This window comes from Lampris incognitus, chromosome 19, assembly GCF_029633865.1.
Source record: "Lampris incognitus isolate fLamInc1 chromosome 19, fLamInc1.hap2, whole genome shotgun sequence".
NCBI classification, from domain to species: Eukaryota; Metazoa; Chordata; class Actinopteri; order Lampriformes; family Lampridae; genus Lampris; species Lampris incognitus.
Window position 1 is genome coordinate 37,846,286 of NC_079229.1, and position 17,500 is coordinate 37,863,785.

A 17,500-nucleotide genomic window follows, 5' to 3' on the forward strand; every position below is an offset into this window, starting at 1 on the left:
TGTCTTCCCTGGGCAGCAGGTCTGTCTCTGTGGACAGAGCTGACACAGCCTGCCTTCCCTGGGCAGCAGGTCTGTCTCTGTGGACAGAGCTGACACTGCCTGTCTTCCCTGGGCAGCAGGTCTGTCTCTGTGGACAGAGCTGACACTGCCTGTCTTCCCTGGGCAGCAGGTCTGTCTCTGTGGACAGAGCTGACACAGCCTGTCCTCTCTGGGCAGCAGGTCTGTCTCTGTGGACAGAGCTGACACAGCCTGTCCTCTCTGGGCAGCAGGTCTGTCTCTGTGGACAGAGCTGACACTGCCTGTCTTCCCTGGGCAGCAGGTCTGTCTCTGTGGACAGAGCTGACACAGCCTGTCCTCTCTGGGCAGCAGGTCTGTCTCTGTGGACAGAGCTGACACTGCCTGTCTTCCCTGGGCAGCAGGTCTGTCTCTGTGGACAGAGCTGACACAGCCTGCCTTCCCTGGGCAGCAGGTCTGTCTCTGTGGACAGAGCTGACACTGCCTGTCTTCCCTGGGCAGCAGGTCTGTCTCTGTGGACAGAGCTGACACTGCCTGTCTTCCCTGGGCAGCAGGTCTGTCTCTGTGGACAGAGCTGACACAGCCTGTCCTCTCTGGGCAGCAGGTCTGTCTCTGTGGACAGAGCTGACACAGCCTGTCCTCTCTGGGCAGCAGGTCTGTCTCTGTGGACAGAGCTGACACTGCCTGTCTTCCCTGGGCAGCAGGTCTGTCTCTGTGGACAGAGCTGACACAGCCTGTCCTCTCTGGGCAGCAGGTCTGTCTCTGTGGACAGAGCTGACACAGCCTGTCCTCTCTGGGCAGCAGGTCTGTCTCTGTGGACAGAGCTGACACTGCCTGTCTTCCCTGGGCAGCAGGTCTGTCTCTGTGGACAGAGCTGACACAGCCTGTCCTCTCTGGGCAGCAGGTCTGTCTCTGTGGACAGAGCTGACACTGCCTGTCTTCCCTGGGCAGCAGGTCTGTCTCTGTGGACAGAGCTGACACAGCCTGCCTTCCCTGGGCAGCAGGTCTGTCTCTGTGGACAGAGCTGACACTGCCTGTCTTCCCTGGGCAGCAGGTCTGTCTCTGTGGACAGAGCTGACACTGCCTGTCTTCCCTGGGCAGCAGGTCTGTCTCTGTGGACAGAGCTGACACAGCCTGTCCTCTCTGGGCAGCAGGTCTGTCTCTGTGGACAGAGCTGACACAGCCTGTCCTCTCTGGGCAGCAGGTCTGTCTCTGTGGACAGAGCTGACACTGCCTGTCTTCCCTGGGCAGCAGGTCTGTCTCTGTGGACAGAGCTGACACAGCCTGTCCTCTCTGGGCAGCAGGTCTGTCTCTGTGGACAGAGCTGACACAGCCTGTCCTCTCTGGGCAGCAGGTCTGTCTCTGTGGACAGAGCTGACACAGCCTGTCTTCCCTGGGCAGCAGGTCTGTCTCTGTGGACAGAGCTGACACAGCCTGTCCTCTCTGGGCAGCAGGTCTGTCTCTGTGGACAGAGCTGACACAGCCTGTCCTCTCTGGGCAGCAGGTCTGTCTCTGTGGACAGAGCTGACATAGCCTGTCCTCTCTGGGCAACAGGTCTGTCTCTGTGGACAGAGCTGACACAGCCTGTCCTCTCTGGGCAGCAGGTCTGCCTGTGTCGGCCAGTCTCTATGGCCAAGCTGTGATCACTGAGTCTGTACATAGTCCGTGTCTTTCTCAGTTTCTTCCTCAGTTTCTGGTGGTCAGTAGTCTGCCATCGTGTACCGTCTGTTTAGAGCCACATAACATTGAAGTTTGCTTTGAGTTTTTGTGATAGTTGTCCAGTGGTTAATGTAATTTTCTTGTTCTTTAGCTATAATGCGGTTGGGCCAGATTGTGTGAAGGTTGTCCTGATGACTTGTGCTGTTGGCTGAGCTGAGCCTCAGGACCAGCTGGCTGAGGGGACTCCTCTCTTTGTTCTCCTCTTGGTAACTGAGAGCTTTGTGATGGTAGGAGTTGGGGTCACTTGCTTTTAGGTGTTGGTCGAATTTGTCTCTCTCTGTGTCTCTCTGTTGTGTGTCTCTGTCTCTCTCTCTGTGCCTCTGTCTCTCTGTCTCTCTCTCGCTCGCTCTGCAGGTGTGTGTCTACTGAGCGCGTGCAGAGAAAGCCCTGGAGCTGTCATGTAAAGACCAATACACCAACAGAGGACGTGCAGAACCGAACCCATTAACAACCAATCAGAACTGACCCAGGGGCATTCTGGGGGTCTATCTCACTAACTATCACACACACACATACACACACGCACACACATACCCCTTTTGAACAATTAATCACATGTGCTAAAAGGAGGAAACAAATGAACTGCTTTGAACTGTGTGTATGTGTGTGTGTGTGTGTGTGTGTGTGTGTGTGTGTGTGTGTGTGTGTGTGTTTGTATTACCTTGGGTAGCAATGTAATGATTGGGTCTGTGGTATCCCTGGGAGAAGAAAGGAAAGAGGAGAGAATAAACACAGCAAACAGAGGAAAAGGAAAGCTGGTTAATAACGGTCAGCTGTCCTCCTCGGCAGACTGCAGCTAGCGTGTGATGACGGAGCCTCTCCAGATGGAGGCAGGACGCCACTCACCAACCACCTCCCTCCTCCACTCACTGCTGCCAAAGCCCACCTGCCCACATATACCAGCCAGCTGTTTAGATAGGAGCTCCACGTGAAGGACGGATAGACGGATGAGAGAACACGGAGACGGGATGAAGAGGAGGAGAAAGGATGAACAGGAGGACAGGGGAGGTGAGGGATGAAAACAGAAGAATCTACGAAAGAACGTATTTGCCTTCTGAATGGAGAGACAAAGGAGAAGAGGGGAGGAGAGAAACCTGGAGTAGAGGAGAAGAAAGGATGAGGAGGAAGAGCGAGAAGGAAAAGTGATAGGGATTAGGAGGGAGAAGAGAGGATGAGGAGGAAGGGAGATAAAGAGAAGAGATGGGGATGTGGAGGAAGGAGAAGAGAGGATGAGGAGGAAGAGCGATAAGGAGAAGAGATAGGGATTAGGAGGGAGAAGAGAGGATGAGGGGGAAGAGAGAGAAGGAGAAGAGATGGGGATGTGGAGGAAGGAGAAGAGAGGATGAGGGGGAAGAGAGAGAAGGAGAAGAGATGGGGATGTGGAGGAAGGAGAAGAGAGGATGAGGAGGAAGAGAGAATGAGAAGAGATGGGGACATGGAGGAAGGAGAAGAGAGGATGAGGAGGAAGAGAGAGAAGGAGGAGAGATGGGGATGTGGAGGAAGGAGAAGAGAGTACGAGGAGGAAGAGAGAGGAGGAGAGATGGGGATGTGGAGAAAGGAGAAGAGAGGACAAGGAAGAAGAGAGAGGAGAAGAGATGGGGATGTGGAAGAAGGAGAAGAAGAGAGGATGAGGAGGAAGAGAGAAGGAGAAGAGATGGGGATGTGGAGCAAGGAGAAGAGAGGATGAGGAGGAAGAGAGAGAAGGAGAAGAGATGGGGATGTGGATGTGAAGGAAGGAGAAGAAAGGATGAGGAGGAAGAGAGAAGGAGAAGAGATGGGGATGTGGAGGAAGGAGAAGAGAGAAGGAGAAGAAATGGGGATGTGGAGGAAGGTGAAGAGAGGATTAGGAGGAAGAGAGAGGAGAAGAGACGGGGATGTGGAGGAAGGACAAGAGAGGATGAGGTGGAAGAGAGAGAAGGAGAAGAGATGGGGATGTGGAGGAAGGAGAAGAGAGTACGAGGAGGAAGAGAGAGGAGGAGAGATGGGGATGTGGAAGAAGGAGAAGAAGAGAGGATGAGGAGGAAGAGAGAAGGAGAAGAGATGGGGATGTGGAAGAAGGAGAAGAAGAGAGGATGAGGAGGAAGAGAGAAGGAGAAGAGATGGGGATGTGGAGCAAGGAGAAGAGAGGATGAGGAGGAAGAGAGAGAAGGAGAAGAGATGGGGATGTGGATGTGAAGGAAGGAGAAGAAAGGATGAGGAGGAAGAGAGAAGGAGAAGAGATGGGGATGTGGAGGAAGGAGAAGAGAGGAGAAGAAATGGGGATGTGGAGGAAGGTGAAGAGAGGATTAGGAGGAAGAGAGAGGAGAAGAGACGGGGATGTGGAGGAAGGACAAGAGAGGATGAGGTGGAAGAGAGAGAAGGAGAAGAGATGGGGATGTGGAGGATGGAAGTGAAAATAAAGGAGAGTGGAAGCAGATGGAGGAGAAATGGCAACACACATACACAAACTGAACAAATAAATACAACCCCCAACCCCCGACACACACACACACACACACTCATACAAACTTGAATACAAGGCAAACAGGCGGTGTGAAGGACAACATTGACTCTGTCAACACAGTCAGTAAACACTATGTGTGTGTGTTTGTTTGTATGTGTATGTGTGTGTGTAAGTACAAACAGGAAACTACTCACAGCAACACCCAGCATGACAGCTGTCACCATGGAAACAGCGTTCACCAGGATGTTTACAACTTTGAAAATAAGTTTTAAAGGAACATTTCCCCTTAACCTCCCCATCACCCAGTGTTGTGTGTGTATGTGTGTGTATGTGTGTGTGTGTGTGTGTGTAACTCACATCCACATAGTTAGCGTTGATATAATCTGAGCTGCTTTCTCCCTCCTGAGGCTGCAGACGCACACGAGAATGGTCATCTAAAAAACACACAGGGTTGGATTCTTGGTTTAATATTTAATAGTATTTATATTCACAGTATTTACATTGAACAGTATCTATGTTACAAGTATTTATACTACCAGTATTTTTATTGAATAGTATTTATATTAAGGGTATTTATATTAACAGTGTTTATATTAATAGTGTTTATGTTGAACAGTATTTATGTTGAACAGTACTTATATTTAACAGTATTTATATTAACAGTGTTTATGTTGAACAGTATTTATGTTGAACAGTATTTATATTAACAGTGTTTACATTAACAGTATTTATGTTGAACAGTATTTATGTTGAACAGTGTTTATATTTAAAAGTTTTTATATTAACAGTGTTTATGTTGAACAGTGTTTATATTAACAGTATTTATATTTAACAATGTTTATGTTGAACAGTATTTATGTTGAACAGTACTTATATTTAACAGTATTTATATTAACAGTGTTTATGTTGAACAGTATTTATGTTGAACAGTACTTATATTTAACAGTATTTATATTAACAGTGTTTATTTTGAACAGTATTTATATTTAACAGTATTTATATGGTAGTAAAGAAATGTGTAACATGAACATTTGTTAAATAAAGTGAAAAGGAATTAATTAATATTTTGGTTGTGATGTTTCTGATTTCCAGCAGTTTTCAGATGCAGACGGCCTGAGTGACAACTGAGTGACAGCTGAGTGATAGCTGATTTATTCACAAGTCCCTCCCAGCAGGTCAGTGGCCTGCAGCTGATTGGCCGTCATCGCTGTCACTACTTACAGCTCAGAGGTCGGTGGACTGCTCATGTACAGGGACAGATGTTGACACTGAAGGAGGTGTGTGTGTGTGTGTGTGTGTGTGTGTGTATGCATGTGTGTGTGTGTGTCATGGTGTGGTGGTGTATGTATGTGTGTGTCTGTGTGTAATGGTTGGTGATGTGTGTGTGTGTGTGTGTGTGTGTGTTTGTCACGGTGTGGTGGTGTATGTGTATGTGTGTGTGGTGGTGTGTGTGTGTGTGTGTACATACACACAGGGTGTTGTGATGTGTCTAGTGCAGCAGTGTGTAGTTGGAGGGAAGGTGCATGTGTTCTTCCAACCCGCTTGTGTCCTTCCTGCCCTTAGCTTGCTGCCGCTGGCTAGCCTTTGTGGCCAATAGGGAAGCATGCTAGCGTGTAAGCCTTCCCTTGCCAGTACATAGCCTCTCCTTCACCAAGACTCCTGCCGGGCCTCCCCGTGGCCACACATGGTAACTGGGGTCTTGCGGCCCCAGGCTAACTTGGCAGGGGATCTCGGAGCAGCAGTGGGCCCCAGAGATATGGTGTGCGGGCCCACCCTGGTGGACACACCCTGGCACCTATCAACCACTGCCCCGCTGCCTTGTGGGTGAGTCTGGAAGACATAAGGCTAAGGGAGCTTACCCCAACAGAAAAGCAAGCTGTGGCGGCACGCTTTGAGGCGGTTTCTGAAAAACTGGATTTCCGGCAGCCCCCTGCAGTTGTGTGGAGGTGCCGGTTGTCTAGGGACCCCCCTTGCCATCAGAACCATCTCTACAATCAAGTCATGTGGCGTTGGGAGAAGCGCCCCACCCCCCATGCCACTTTAAAAACCATCTCTGCTGCGCAGGTATCTTCTTCTGCTATCTGAGTCCTCAAAGGACCCACAAATAGAAGAAGATGGTCATCATCGGGCACCATGGACAACCAGCAAGCAAGCAAGTGGTGGTGTGTGTGAGTGAGTGAGTGAGTGAGTGAGTGAGTGAGTGAGTGAGTGAGTGAGTGTGTGTGTGTGTGTGTCATGGTGTGGTGGTGGTGGTGTATGTATGTGTGTGTGTGTGTGAGTGATTGTGTAATGGTGTATGCGTGTGTGTGTCATGGTGTGGTGGTGTATGTGTGTGTGTGATGTTGTGCAGGTGTATGTGTGTATGTATGTATATGTGTGAGTGATTGTGTAGTGGTGTATGTGTGAGTGTATGTGTGTCATGGTGTGGATGTGCGGTGGTTTGTGTGTGTGTGAGTGTGTGTGAGAGAGTGATCGTGTAGCGGTGTAGGTGTGTGTGTGTCATGGTGTGGTGGTTTTTGTATGTGTGTGTGTGTGTGTGTGTGTGTGCGATGGTGTATGTGTGTGTATGTGTGTCACGGTGTATGTGGTGGTGTGTGTGTGTGTGTGTGTGTCATGGTGTGGTGGTGTATGATGTGTGTACGCATGTGTGTGTCTGTGTGTGCGTGTGTGTTTGTGTGTGTCCTGGTGTATGTCTATGTATTGTGGTGTGGTGATGTGTGTGATGGTGTATGTGTGTGTGTGTGATGGTGTGTGTGAGTGAGTGTGTGTATGTGTGTGTGTCATGGTGTGGCAGTGGTGTATTTATGAGTTATGTTATGCCGGTGTATGTGTGTATGTGTGTGTGTGTGTGTGTGTGTGTGTGTGTGTGTGTGTGTGTCTGTGATGGTGTGTGTGTGAGTGTGTCATGGTGTGGTGGTGTATGATATGTGTGTGTGTGTGTGTATGCATGTGTGTGTGTGTCTGGTCTGTGTGTCATGGTGTGTGTGTGTGTGTGTCATGGTATGGTAGTGGTGTATGTATGTGTTTGTGTGTGTGAGATGTTGTGCCGGTGTATGTGTGTGTGTGTGTGTGTGTGTGTGTGTGTGTGTGTGTGTGTGTGTGTGTGTAGGTATGTATGTATGTATGTATGTGTGTGTGTGTTTGTGTCTATGTGGTGTGGTGTGGTGATGTGTGTGTGTGTGTATGTGTGTCATGGTGTGGTGGTGTATGATATGTGTGTTTATGTGTGGGAGTGTGTATGCATATGTGTGTGTATGTATGTGTGTGTGTGTGTGTGTCGTGGTGTGGTGATGTGTGTGTGTGTGTGTGTGTGTGTGTGTGTGTGTGTGTCATGGCGTGGTGGTGTGGTGCTTTATGTCTGTGTGTGTGTGTGTGTTTGTGTGTGTGTCATGGTGTGGTGGTGTATGATGTGTGTGTGTGTGTGTATGTATGTATGTGTGCGAGTGTGTATGCATGTGTGTGTGTGTGTGTGTATGCATGTGTGTGTGTGTGTGTGTGTCGTGGTGATGTGTGTGTGTGTGTGTGTCATGGTGTGGTGGTGGTGGTGGTGTGGTGCTTTATGTATGTGTGTGTGTGTTTGTGTGTGTCATGGTGTGGTGGTGTATGATGTGTGTGTGTATGTATGTGTGAGTGTATATGCATGTGTGTGTCGTGGTGTGTGTGTGTGTGTGTGATGGTGCGGTGGTGTATGTGTGTGTGTGATGGTGTGTGTGTGTGTGATGGTGTGGTGGTGGTGTATGTGTGTGTGTGATGGTGTGGTGGTGGTGTATGTGTGTGTGTGTGGTGGTGGTGTGTGTGTGATGGTGGTGGTGTGTGTGTGTGTGTGTGTGTCATGGTGTGGTAGTGGTGTATGTATGTGTTTGTGTTCGTGTGTGAGATGTTGTGCCGGTGTATGTATGTGTGTGTGTGTGTGTGTGTGTGTCTGTGTGTGTGTGTGTCTGTGTGTTGTGGTATGGTGTGGTGTGGTGATGTGTGTGTGTGATGGTGTATGTGTGTGTGTGTGATGGTGTGGTGGTGTGTGCGTGAGTGAGTGTGTGTGTGTGTGTGTGTGTGTGTGTGTGTGTGTGTGTGTGTGTGTGTGTGTGTGTGTGGTGGTTTATGTGTGTGATTGTGTGTGTGGTGTGGGGCAGCAGTAAGCAGAGTACACAGTGTTGTCACAGCTTCCTGGTGGAACAGCAGCAGGAGTGTTGAACATCAGCAGGGTTCAGTGTGCTGGTCCATGTGTAATGGCTGCCAGGAGGTGAGCTCTGCTGCACCACCTAGTACACTGCCCCGTACTCAAGTAAACCAAGACGTCAGTAATACTACAACTCTACTAATGACTGGTATATATCTTCTATTGCAGTAGAATTATTATATGGCTGGTATATATCTTCTATTGCAGTAGAATTATTATATTACTGGTATATATCTTCTATTGCAGTAGAATTATTATATGACTGGTATACATCTTCTATTGCAGTAGAATTATTATATGACTGTTATATATCTTCTATTCCAGTAGAATTATTATATGACTGTTATATATCTTCTATTGCAGTAGAATTATTATATGACTGCTATATATCTTCTATTGCAGTAGAATTATTATATGACTGTTATATATCTTCTATTGCAGTAGAATTATTATATGACTGTTATATATCTTCTATTGCAGTAGAATTATATGACTTATGTATCTTCTATTGCAGTAGAATTATTATATGACTGTTATATATCTTCTATTGCAGTAGAATTATATGACTTATATATCTTCTATTGCAGTAGAATTATTATATGACTGTTATATATCTTCTATTGCAGTAGAATTATTATATGACTGTTATATATCTTCTGTTGCAGTAGAATTATTATATGATTGGTATATATCTTCTATTACAGTAGAATTATATGACTGTTATTTATCTTCTATCACAGTAGAATTATTATATGACTGTTATATATCTTCTATTACAGTAGAATTATATGACTGTTATTTATCTTCTATCACAGTAGAATTATTATATGACTGTTATATATCTTCTATTACATGTGTGGCTGCCGCCCTTCTTTTGCATGTCTTACTGTTTGAGTGTGTGAGACGTGTTTTACGGCTGGATGCTGCAACCAGAGACCAAATTGACCATATCAGGATGTGTCATACAGCATGTACGTACAGGCGATGATGTTGCCATAACGATTTTTCATGCGGTTCTCGTCCTTTTTGGCTGAATCCCATGGAGCAGACTGTCCTTCAAAGAAACTCTGCAGAAACAGACAGACAGACAGACAGGCAGGCAGACAGGCAGAAGGGGTCATCATTATGTATGGCATTTGCAGTAAGATGAACAGACTAACACAGACAGCCTTCTCTCTGTCTGTCAGTCTCTCAGTTCATTTAATTTCCATCACTAACAATGTTAACGATGTCAGTTTCCAATCAAAGCAGCAGCAGCAGCAGATGTACAACACCAGACAACACCAGCCAACGGCTTGCTCCCCATGATGAACGGTGATAGAGAGAAAGATGCACAAGTACTGTTTTACTCTCGCTCTTCATCTCATACCCTCTCCTCTCTTCCTCTCCTCCTCTCTGTCATGATGCTAGAGGGAGAAATAGATCACAATGATGGATTGCTATCTATCTACAGCAGACAATTTAACAGCTCTCTATGTCTCTCTCTCTCTCTGTCTGTCTGTCTGTCTGCCTGTCTCTCTCTCTTTCTCAAATTCAAATTCAAAAGTGCTTTATTGGCATGACAAATAGACAGGTGTATTGCCAAAGCAGTCATTACAACATGTACTTATACATAGACACATACAAGAAATCACAACATATACAGGTGCAGTATAAAAACCAGACTGGTGATCAGTTACCAGTAGTACGTATTAATTATTTATTACTTAACTGTTACTATTATTATTGTTATTTTTAATTTTATTTTATATAAAGCAGTAGGGTAGTTATGCTGACTGTATCTATGTGCATTTGCATTTATGAGTCTCTGGGCTTGAGAGAGAGAGAGAGAGAGAGAGTGTGGTCTTGGGCTTGTTTGTGTAAAAAGTAGGAAATATGTGTGTGAATATGTGTATCATTCAGTGTCCCTCAGATGGGCGCAAGTGGAAACATATTGTGCAGCTATAGTATAGTACAGTACAGTACAGTACAGTATAGTACAGTACAGTACTGTACAGTACAGTATGGTACAGCTCTCTTTGTCTTCACCCAATAAGTAGGCTAGTTTACTGTGGTTTGGGAGAGCATTGAATTTGGGGAGTTTTTCTTCACATTTTGGGAAGAAGCATCAGGGACTGATTGGAATATTTTGCTCTCTGTTAAAAAGTGCAGCTCTGTCTCAACTACGTTGTCTTTGCACTGCTGACACACGTTTGTCTCTTGGTAGCCAAGTTTTTTTGTGTCTGTCAGTTTGTATGACTAAGCGGTGCTCACTGAGTCTGTATTTCATCAGTGTATTTCTCAAATGTGTTTCTTTTATTTTAGTTAGGTAATCTGTTCATGTATATTCTCTGTCTAGGGCCAAATAGCATTGCATCTTGCTTTGTGGTTGTTTTGGATTTCCAATATCCGTAATAATTGTCTTTTAGGTTTGAGGAAATTTGTTTTAAATCGAATATGTTGTGTAGTCTAGACCTAGTCTTGTGCCTTTAAAGTGTTAGTATGTGTTAGTGGAACAGGAGAGCTGAAGACCAGGTTGGTAGGAGAGTTCTTATCTATGCTCAACTCCTGGTATTGCAAGGCTTTATAATTGAAAGAGTGGGGATCACTAATTTTAGGTGTTAACAGAATTTGATCGCCCTGTTTTGAATTTTAATCAGAAGAGGATATTGGCCTAATTCTGCCCTGCAGGCACTGTTTGTAGTGTGCCGATGGACTTTTAGGATGTTTTTGTAAAACTCAACATGCAGAGTCTCAGCTGGCTGTATTTCCCATTTATCTAGTTCCTGATTTGCAAGTGGGCCCCACACTTCACTGCCATTAAAGGACAATTGGTTCTGTTACTGATGCAAATATTTTTAGCCAAATTCAGATTATAATTTCTAAAGGAATTTGTCTTTTTATGGCAAGTAAAGCCCTGCGTGCCTTGTCTCTTAGTTCATTCACTGCCATGTTGAATGTTCATTTACAATTGATTCTAAGGCCTAGGTAGGTGTAGTCTAGTGTATGTTCTATTTCATTTGGTCCTAATCTAAATATGTGCTCTGTCCCCTGACATCTGGACCTTTTTTGAAAGATTAATAGTTTAGTTTTGTTCATGTTAACTGCCAGGGCCCAGGTCTGGCGAAACCATTGAAAAAGGTCTAATTGAATCTGGAGTCCTTCCGCCGTTGATGAAAGAAGGACTAGGTCATCTGCATAGAGTAGGAATTTGACCTCACTGTCGTGCAGAGTGAATCCAGGTGCTGATGACTTTTCCAGTATGGTCGCCAACTCATTAATGTATATGTTAAATAGAGTTGGGCTTAAAAAGCAACGCTGTCTCACGCCGCACTCCTGAAGGATATATTGGGTTCTTTCGGATCCAATTTTAATGCCACACTTAGTTCCCCAGTACATTGATTTTATAATGTCATATGTTTTACACCCTACACCACGTTCAACTAATTTGTAGAACAACCCATAATGCCAAATGGAATCAAATGCTTTTTTGAAGTCAACAAAACAAGTGAATAATTTATTTTGATTTTGAGTATATTTTTCAATTAGGGTGTGTAGGGTGTAAATATGATCAGTAGTGTGGTAATTTGGTAAGAATCCAATCTGGCTTTTACTCAAGACATTGTGTTTCATAAGGATGTTTATGAGCCGGGAGTTAATAATACTGCAAAATACCTTCCCCAGGTTACCGTTCACACAGATGCCTCGGTAGTTGTTGGGGTCAAATTTATCTCCACTTTTGTAAATTGGTGTAACTAATCCATAGTTCCAGACATCAGGGGAATATCCCACATTCAGAACACTCTCTCTGTCTCTCGCTCCCTCTCTCTCTCTTTCTCTGCCTCTCTCGCTCTGTCTCTCTCTCCACTTCTGCAGACTGAGCACAGGCAGAAAACACTCCATGCCTCTGGTGAATGGTTTAATGACTAGCTGGTGTTTGTGTTGTTCAGAGGAGAGGAAGACCATCAGTGCATCTTTCACTGAGCAGATGTGAAAATAAAAACCCTGCTGATGACTGCATTCTTTTCATGGCATCATTACCCATCATGCCCCTGCATGGTGCTCTCAACATCACCATGGTAACCCTCCTGACTCACACAGCTGGGACTCAGAAGAACAGAAATGTTTACTGTAGACGGGATGTTCAGTAAGGATTGTCATGTTTTCATTTCGTTCACCTGGAGGACAGCACAACTTCTCACTACACAAACTACACAAGCAACCAAGAGGACAGAGGTCAAAGTCAGATGATGATACAGAGAGTGATGCTAGTTAACATTGGTTCACTGATTAGATAACCCTCAACAATAGAAAAACCCTACTAACTCTATTTTCATTCATTCCTATTGCTCTCTGTTTCTATCTATTGAAATTCTATTGAAATGTATTTACATTTTTATGGTACAGTATATAAATCCTCCACACCAGACTCTAAAACTCAAAAAAAAACAAAAAAACACAATATACTTATTTAAAGTAACAATCTACTACTACTACCTCTCGTAGCCGCCCTTCCCATCCACCCCTGTATGTTTTTGCTATGTTTATCTGTTGTCTTGTTTCACTGCCGTTTATTGTAAAGCGACTTTGAGTGTTAGAAAAGTGCTATATAAGTTCGATTTATTATTATTATTATTACTACTACTTTCGGCTGCTCTCATTAGGGGGCGCCACGGCGGATCATCCGTTTCCATCTCTTCCTGTCCTCTGCATCTTCCTCTGTCACACCAGCCAACTGCATGTCCTCCCTCACCACATCCATAATCCTCCTATTTGGCCTTCCTCTTTTCCACTTCCTTGGCAGCTCCATATTCAGCATCCTTCTCCCAATATACTTATTTAAAACAACAATAATTTCACAAATAATCACGAATCAGCTTTGTAATCATACAAAATATAATTTGTTGACCAGAATTTATCCATTCTATTTCTAAAAGGGTTAACTGAAGGAGCATTACATCCTGTGGAAGCTCGTTCCATACTTGAGAGATATTTTTTGATCCCTGTGGGGAAATTACACTCTGCATTTAACCCATCCTAGCTGTAGCTATCTTTGTGCTTTTACAGCACAAAGTGTAAAGGAGTTTTTTCGCCTTTCAGAGAAAAAAAAACCCTCTAGTGGGAACAATTTAAAGGAGTCCGTCTTGTCATACCTTTTAGTCCAAAAGGGGATGACAGGCTCATCTATAAAATCCTGCATTCTATCAGTCATGTCTCTACATCTCCTGTACACTAGTGATGGCAATTGGCAACTTTCTTTACCTTTAATTTACAAAGGCACGAGACCGAACTTGCAAATTCAAGATAACATCTCACACTGCCTTTCCTGTCTCTCTCTCTCTCTCTACTGTCACTATCCAATAAGGGGGAAAATGCCAAAAAAGTAATCTTAAAAAAAAAATTTTTTTTAAAAAGAAAAGAAAAAAAAGATAACATCTGACAATGGATTCATATAACGGTTAAACTATTCCTCATGCATGGGCTTCCAGTCTGAAGTGTCACTATTTACCACCACCTGCTGTTTCCTATTACGTAGAAAAAGTCCTGTATCCAGTCTGTAACTCTGTCTCGTCTATGCAAAAGGATTTTATTTTTGATAGTCTTTTGTGAGGAACTGTATCAAAAGCTTTTTGGAAGTCCATATTATGCAAACAACTGACTGACCTCTATCCAAAGCTGCTGACCACTTATCAAGAACCTAGAGAAGTTGAAGTATAGTTGATCTTCCACATATAAATCCATACTGTTTATTGCTATTAAGTCTATTTGATTTCAAATGGTCAACAATATATGTCTTAATAGATTTTACCCTGTCTTCCATACTACAGATGTCAGACTAACAGGCCTACAGTTTCCTGCTAACCATTTGTTTCCTTATCTGTCTATCCATCCATCCATCTATGCTAACATCAAATGCTGAGCGTAAATGGCAAACACACACACACATGTTCGTCTCTGGAGGCTTTTGAATGAGATGCAACCAAAGGTCCCAGAGGAGATCCGAGTTTGTGTGTGTGTGTGTGTGTCTGTGTGTGTGTGTGTGAGAGAGAGAGAGAGAGAGAGAGAGAGAGAGAGAGAGAGAGAGAGAGAGACAGCAGCTTGAGACACTTGTCAAACTAAGGAAGTGACAGAGAGAAAGACACACACACACACACACACACACACACACACATTCTGTCAGTGCCAACAGAAAGAGATGACGAACAAAAGAAGGAAAAATGAAATAACGGCTGCTGGCAGTACGTGTGTGTGTGTGTGTGTGTGTGTGTGTGTGTGTGTGTGTGTGTGTGTGTGTGTGTGTGTGTAACAGTGCAGTGCAGCTGTGTTCTGAAGTTAAGAAAAAGTAAGTGCAGTTATTCAGCTTGTTGGTAGTTTGGTGTGCGTGCGTGTGAGTGTGTGTGTATCCATGACATTGACATTTGATGTTCCTACAGTGAATAAAATATTTATCTGATATTTGATGGTCTTTATCAACCAGGTATCTACAAAAAAATCACAACAACGCATGTCATTGTGCGTTTGGCTGCTTTCTGGATATCAGAATGGATGTGAGCGAGCATCTCATGTCACATCCGGCTCTGAAATCATAACACACCTTAACGAGCTTCATCAAGTCCTCTTATAGCTGCTGGCTCATTCAGACAGTCATGGATGACATCATACACATGAACACCAACACAACATGTACTGATGTTTTGTAGCTGTATACATGAGGAACAGCACATCAACACAACATGGTTACATCAATACGGTTCTGTGACAGTGCGCGGTGAGCAGTGTGACATGGGTTAGGGTTAGGGTGTCCTGGGCAATAATTTTTTACTTTATTTTTTTTTGGGGGGGGGGGTTCCCCCATTTTTCTCCCCAATTGTACCCAGCCAATTACCACACCCTTCAGAGTCGTCCCGGTCTCTGCTCCACCCCCTCTGCTGATCCAGGGAGGGCTGCAGACTACCACATGTCTCCTCCCATACATGTGGAGTCACCAGCCGCTTCTTTTCACCTGACAGTGAGGAGTTTCGCCAGGGGGACGTAGCACGTGGGAGGATCACGCTGTTCCCCCCAGTTCCCCCTCCCCCCTGAACAGACACCCCGACCGACTAGAGGAGGCGCTAGTGCAGTAACCAGGACACATACCCACATCCAGCTTCACACCCACAGACACGGCCAATTCCGTCCGTAGGGACGCCCAACCAAGCCGGAGGTAACACGGGGATTTGAACCACCGATCCCTGTGTTGGTAGGCAACGGAATAGACCACCACACCACCTGGATGCCCGATGCTTGTTTTTTAAACGTTTATTTGGAAAGGGATAATTTACATTACTCAACATTCGAAACAAATGTAAATGTACCCCAGTTAGCTAGGAGGCTAGCTTCCAGCATCCTGCTGGTGTGAGGCATGCGAGTTAGCTAAGAGGCTAGCTTCCAGCATCCTGCTGGTGTGAGGCATGCGAGTTAGCTAAGAGGCTAGCTTCCAGCAGCCTGCTGGTATGAGTTAGCTAAGAGGCTAGCTTCCAGCAGCCTGCTGGTGTGAGGCACGTGAGTTAGCTAAGAGGCTAGCTTCCAGCAGCCTGCTGGCGTGAGGCATGTGAGTTAGCTAAGAGGCTAGCTTCCAGCAGCCTGCTGGTGTGAGGCATGTGAGTTAGCTAAGAGGCTAGCTTCCAGCAGCCTGCTGGTGTGAGGCACGTGAGTTAGCTAAGAGGCTAGCTTCCAGCAGCCTGCTGGCGTGAGGCATGTGAGTTAGCTAAGAGGCTAGCTTCCAGCAGCCTGCTGGTGTGAGGCATGTGAGTTAGCTAAGAGGCTAGCTTCCAGCAGCCTGCTGGTGTGAGGCATGTGAGTTAGACAGGCGTTAGACACTAGACATTGTTGAGCGCTCATTGAAATAGATGATGATGAGCGACAGCAGAGGACAGTCAGCTACAGAAACCCTGTTCGTACCCGGGCTTGATGAGACGAAGCAGGACGGCAGACCAGACAGGCCGGATGTGAACAGTGAGGTGAAGTGAAGGAACACCACGAGTAGAAATAGAAATGTGGCAGACAGATCACATGACGTCAAGTCACAGTCATGTGTGTTCTAACAAACTGACTGGTAAGTACAACTTAGTGTTTAGTGGATACAGAGAGAAGAACACAGTGTCGTTACCATGGTTACAACATAACACATGGTGTAACCATCACTCAGCCTCATTGTCATTGTTACTCCCCAAGTTAGCAGCATGCCTGGCAGCGCTGTGCCAACTAGACCGAGCATTTCCTGTTAGCGCCGTGAGGCTAGCCCCAGGCCATGTCTCTGCCCCCGGGCACTTCCTCTGAACACAGTATTCTGCCTCCCTATTGGTCAGAGCCAAACGTAGTTGCTAACAAACCGAGAGCTGATTGGAGGAAGGCATACTTTCTAAACCTCACGAGTGCTAATTTCAAACTTTGTTCAAAGAGTCCTGTGTTCCCTCTCTCCCCCCTCTTCCTCCCCATCTCTCATCTGAACAAGACTTCTCTCTCCCCCTCTTCCTCCCCATCTCTCATCTGAACAAGATTTCTCTCGTTCTATTCTTTTCTTCAACAACCTCTCCAACACACACACACACACACACACACACACAACACACACTTTGCATGAATTGTGTGTGTCTGAGTGTGTGTTATGTGGGTGTGTGTGTTGTATGTTTCTAAAAGTGTTTGTCTGAGTGTGTGTGTGTACGTATGTGTGTGTCTATGAGTGTGTTTGTGTGTGTGTGTGTGTGTGTGTGTGCTGTGTGTGTTTATGAGTATATGTTGTGTGAGTGTGTGTTTGTTGTGTGTGTCGTGTGTGTATATGAGTGTTTGTTGTGTGTGTGTTGTTTGTGTGTGCATGTGTGTCTGAGTCTGTGTCTATGAGTGTGTGTTGTGTGTGTGTGTGTGTGTCTATGAGTGTGTGTCGTGTGTGTATATGAGTGTTTGTTGTGTGTGTGTTGTTTGTGTGTGCATGTGTGTCTGAGTCTATGAGTGTGTGTCTATGAGTGTGTGTTGTGTGTGTGCGTGTGTGAGTGTGTGTTTGAGTGTTATCATTTCTGGTTGAGTGTGTTCCAGGATAAGCTGTGTCAAACCAGTTTCATCCTACACGACAGTCGTCATGTGTGATGATGTTTTCAGTGTTGGTGTGAGCAGCTACTGCAGGCTGACTC

General features: G+C 45.3%; 1 protein-coding gene across 3 annotated transcripts in view; it reads right to left on the bottom strand.

Annotated features, from left to right (window-relative positions):
- The window catches only part of LOC130129970 (receptor-type tyrosine-protein phosphatase mu-like), a 390,986-nt gene that overhangs the window by 25,089 nt on the left and 348,397 nt on the right, over window positions 1-17,500 (bottom strand). For all 3 annotated transcript variants that reach the window (XM_056299678.1, XM_056299677.1, XM_056299679.1), the window contains 3 exons: window positions 9,334-9,421; window positions 4,535-4,611; window positions 2,396-2,432 (listed from right to left, as the gene is read on the bottom strand). In XM_056299678.1, the coding sequence (XP_056155653.1) occupies window positions 2,396-2,432; window positions 4,535-4,611; window positions 9,334-9,421 (202 nt within the window). The remainder of the gene's footprint in view (window positions 1-2,395; window positions 2,433-4,534; window positions 4,612-9,333; window positions 9,422-17,500) is intronic.